This window comes from Penaeus vannamei, chromosome 3, assembly GCF_042767895.1.
Source record: "Penaeus vannamei isolate JL-2024 chromosome 3, ASM4276789v1, whole genome shotgun sequence".
NCBI classification, from domain to species: domain Eukaryota; kingdom Metazoa; phylum Arthropoda; class Malacostraca; order Decapoda; family Penaeidae; genus Penaeus; species Penaeus vannamei.
Window position 1 is genome coordinate 52,858,399 of NC_091551.1, and position 5,000 is coordinate 52,863,398.

Below are 5,000 nucleotides of genomic sequence, written 5' to 3' on the forward strand. Positions count from 1 at the left end.
GAATCCCTTACTCTGTAAATTGTTTGTTTCCTTAGATATTAAGTACAAAATATTTATATAAATATGAATAAATGTAAACATGGTAGTATGATAAATATATGATACAATGAATAACAAAATGAAGATGTGACATGGTGAATAACATAATAAATGAATACATATATAATGTAATGTAGTAGCATAATGAATATAGGAATGAATAACAATGAATAAATTAAATGATAAATAACATGATGAATAGATATAAAATATGAATAGATATAAACATAAATAAGATATGTTTCTTAGTAAAGTAATTATGGTTTTGTCTGTCCCTTCTATTCATTTAAATGTGTAATATTCCTAAACTAGGGATTTATTTAACAAATCAAAGATTAATATGATGTTTCTTATTCATCTTTGAATTTCAGGTTCAGAGAGTCAGCTTCCACCTGGCACACACAACTTCAACTTCACCTTCGTCCTACCGCTCAATATTCCTTCCTCCTTCGAGTCTGAGACTGGCCAAGTTCGCCACCTATGTAAAGCAAAGATTGATGTTCCTTGGGGTTTCGATAAGACCAGCACTCAGCCGTACTCTGTCAACAGCCTTTATGACTTGAACACAGACCCAGTAGCAAAGGCAAGTGTTATTGGTAGCAAGTATGGTTAGTTGTTTCAGTCACCAACACAAGCCCATAAAATTATATGGTAGAAGCATATTGAAGCTAATATTGGTTGAGGTATATAATTGATGAATGATGTTCAGGAAGCTATTGATATCTTAACCATTTTGATATGGAATTATATATTCTATATTTCCCAAGAAAGTTAATTTTTACAGTTCTGTAATATTTTCACGTCTATACTTTGCCAGATATGTTATATTTAGTCCGGTATATCTTGCATACAATTTAAGTACTATTTTTGCAAGCTTTGTTGGTCTTTACACCAAATGTAGTTGATATGAGCACTGTATTTTACAAGAATCAGGTTCATATTCGTATCAGCATAGAAACTGAAGTTCTGTTCATACAGATGATGTATATAATTACCATCATAGTCATCAGCTTCATCATCATTGTCATTATCATCAATTGGCACAGCTTTTATTTGTCATTAAAGTCATTAATGTTCTCAATATCATCATCAGCATTGTTATTGTTATATCATTATCATCCTTGTCTTTATTAACTTCATTTTCATAGCCATCATTATTGCCATTGTCATTTTTACCTTCATTATCATTTCCACAGATATGTCCATCATCATCAATTCACATCATTTGGAAATCAAGAAATAACATTCTTAATCTTTCTATTTCGAAGATAAACCATAAAGTTATTTATAATAGTTTCTCCTTTTTAACCACAGCATCCTATCCAGTGTAATGAACATAAGTACCTGTGTTGCCTGTGGTGTAAGAGTGGGCCTTTGTCAATGGTTCTTCGTGTGTCTCGCTCTGGCTACGTTCCGGGAGAGAAAATTTTGATCAACGCTGAGTGCTCGAACAAGACCAATAGTGTGGTGAATTATACCGAGGCCAATATTCATCAGGTATGAGTTTATGGAATTATGTGTGGGGAAGGAATTTTACTTTTGATGAGATTTTTAGTTTTTTAGTCTTTTGTTTCTGTGGTGTGTGGATGTGTTTTATGTTGTGTGATATTAGTTTGTTATCTATCTATTTGTCTCTAATTATAATGTGTTTAACTTTTACATGTAATGTAGATAGATGGATAGATAGGTAAATGCATACATACTTACTTACATACTTACTTACTTCCTTACTTACATGCATGCATGCATACTTAAATGTATATACATACACAGACATAGATAGATGGATTGATGGATGTATTTCTTTGAAGAAGATAAGAGAGATAATTTTGGTTAATAACTAAGTAGTCTGGGGATATTTGAAAGTTTCTATAATTAACTGGATGAACTATGCAGTATAAAAAACTGAAAATCCTTGTGATGTACAAAATTGATAAAAATGGTGATAGATCATGTGAACAATATCTTGTAAGTGATTTATATCAAGGTATGCATGTGCACAATTTTTTTTATATCACTCCAAACTCCTTACAGTAAATACTATGTATTGTATCCACTTGATACTACAGCAAATACTGTATATCACAGGAAAAGTTCCAGTTTGATATCATATTTTTGTGTATTCAGGGAAAAGAAGATAGAAATATATATGAATGTGAATTTCTTTTTTTTCCAAAGCATTTGAGATTATAAATTGTAAGTAAATATATGAAATAAAAAACAAGAATATGAGAACATTTTAGATATTGGAGAACAGAGTTTTAGAGTTATTGTGATGTGAAAAGTGCTTCTGAATTCTTTTAGAAAATTGTATGTTTTTAGTTATCTTTACCAATAAATATTTCAGTTTAGTAAAACAGTATGCCAAACATGTTAAAAGGAAAATCCTCTTGCTAGGAAACATTTTATTGGTGAACATATTTTTTATGAAATTGCAAAGACCTAAAACCATTAGTATAGTTGACAAGAGATAAAACTTAGTAGTTTACATAATTTTGCCAAAATCACTTTCTAGAGTGTGGAAGGTAAAATACTCATGTTTGTATGCATTGATAAAGTGGATAGGTGAGGATTAACAGCTTTTTTGTCATCTATGCCCTTAAATTCAATTTGAAGACAGACTTCTGAAGGAGAATAGGTTTGGTAAGGGTGCATGGGAATGAATGATTCACTCCATTTTCTACACAATGCTTATTAAAGAATGAAAGGAGAGACAGCTTTATTTATGGCCTGCAGCATGGAGTGATGTGTGGGAACGTTAATGGTACAGGTGCTATAACACTGGTCAAGCATATTGTATTCACATTCACAACAAAAGTTATTGTCACCTTGTTCAAAACTTGGATAATGAAAAACTAAATAGCAGTCAGGGACATCACTTCATAATATTATTGGGGGATGTAAAAAAATGTTGCCCTGCTGAAACATATTTGTCCTGTGAGTTATTTTACCAAATCAAGTCCAAAATTTTCCATTTTCATGACCTATTTAAGCTGTATAAAGTTATTAACTTAATAAAGATTTGTTTTATCTGCCCTGCTGTGCCCTGCCCTGATTTATTTATTTATTTATTTATTTTTTATTTTATTTTATTTATTTTTTTTAGCCATGCAAAGGAGCGTTTTTCACGATTGAGAGGGGTATATCACCTCCCCCCAAAAAATGATATCCCTGATGGCAGTTTAAGGGGCAATGAATTATAGGGCTCTCTTGTGTATATCTATGTTTTGTTTATCTCTATTGCTAAGAATATTCAGTATGTTCTAATGCTTATCTTTTTTTCAGATTATTAAATTCCATGCACAAGGAAAAACAAAAACAATAGACCGCAAAGTTGCACAAATAAAAAAGGAAGCAATTCCTGAAGGTGACGATTACATCTGGTCAGAGGTGGGGCTGGTGGTGCCACCATTACCCCCCAGCAAATTACAGTTCTGTAATAATATTGAAATAGACTACAAGTTTAAGGTAAGATTGTAAATAAATTACCCTCTACTAATTGATTAGTGGCATAATGTAAAGCTTTTTCACAATATAAAATGATAGAAGTTTGAATATCTTGAAATGAGAGTCAAGCTATTCTTGATAGAATATATGTGGACCTGACAAAATTTCATGAAGAGTGCCATAGTAAATTTAAGTTTGTAATGCATGTTAGTGTAAAGTATAGGCATACCTTGTCCAATGGCAGATCCAAGATGTTCCAGGAGGGGGCACATAGCTTCTCTGGTGGCATTTCATATTCCAGTCATTTTAAAGCAATCTCAATAGCACTTGCATGATGATCAATGAGGTAAACCTAGAATCAGCACTAAGTAGGAGATTAAGGCACTCATGGTTTCATTAAGGAAAAAAGGTTAACACACACAGGGTTACATGTACTTGAAAACTCATTGGATATCAAATGCACATACAGCTTTCAGCAATACTGTATTTACAAGATGCCTGAAATTATGCACTATTTTATGTATACTGTGTATTATTGCTGCGATGGTGTGTTACATCATGTTAGGAGGGCATCTCCTGGATCCACTACTGGCTTTGCCAAGAAGACCTGTTTTTGTAGAATTGAATATATGTTGCTTTTGGAAATGATATCATATTAGATAATAGAAAAGACAAAAAGTTTGATAAAAATCTGTTTCATGCTTTGTTGTTTTTTGTATTTTTTTATTCTGATTCATTCATTTATTTTTTTATTTACATCAGTTTTGTAGTAAGATATAGTTAAGACAATCATATTTACTCTTCAGGTAGATGGGCCTTTCTTTAGGTTTTGAGACCTTTTAGAATAGTGAATATCTATGTGATTCAAATAGTTTAACCAGTTGAATGTACAATACTATACATGTTATATGTGAATTGATTCATGTGGACATCTCTGAAGGCTGTGCCCCTTCCTAACAGGTTAAATACAGCTGGTAGCATCAGTTGCCTCTGCCATTGTCATTTATCCTCTTATTCTGATGATGCTTAGAGTGATTTTATATGCACTGTCCACTGCAATTTAGTTTTACTGATTATGTGTACACATTGAGTTAGTTACTATGTTAGTTACTTCACCTCACCTATTTACCTCAGTCCTATGTCTATTTCTCCTCAGCTATTTACCACAGTCCTTGATTTTTTAGAGGGAGAGAGCATGGAAGTCCGGTAGACTGGAAGAGTGGAAAAGAGGGAGAGGGGAACAGAAGGAAGAAGAGAGGGAGAGAGAAGGGAGGAGAAAGGGATGGAGAGGGGAGGAGAAAGGGATGGAGAGGGGAGGAGAAAGGGATGGAGAGGGGAGGAGAAAGGGATGGAGAGGGGAGGAGAAAGGGATGGAGAGGGGAGGAGAAAGGGATGGAGAGGGGAGGAGAAAGGGATGGAGAGGGAGGGAAGGAAAGGAAGGAAAGGAAGGAAAGGAAGCAAAGGAAGGGAAGAAAGGGAGGGAAGGAAGGGAAGGAAAGGAAGGGAAGGGAAGG

At 33.6% G+C, this 5,000-nt stretch overlaps 1 protein-coding gene across 7 annotated transcripts in view; it reads left to right on the plus strand.

Annotated features, from left to right (window-relative positions):
• LOC113816360 (arrestin domain-containing protein 17) overlaps positions 1 to 5,000 on the plus strand; it is a 21,479-nt gene that overhangs the window by 6,521 nt on the left and 9,958 nt on the right. For all 7 annotated transcript variants that reach the window (XM_027368421.2, XM_027368418.2, XM_070114923.1 and 4 more), the window contains exons 4-6: positions 411 to 622; positions 1,354 to 1,536; positions 3,325 to 3,507. In XM_027368421.2, coding sequence (XP_027224222.1) covers positions 411 to 622; positions 1,354 to 1,536; positions 3,325 to 3,507 — 578 coding nt within the window. The remainder of the gene's footprint in view (positions 1 to 410; positions 623 to 1,353; positions 1,537 to 3,324; positions 3,508 to 5,000) is intronic.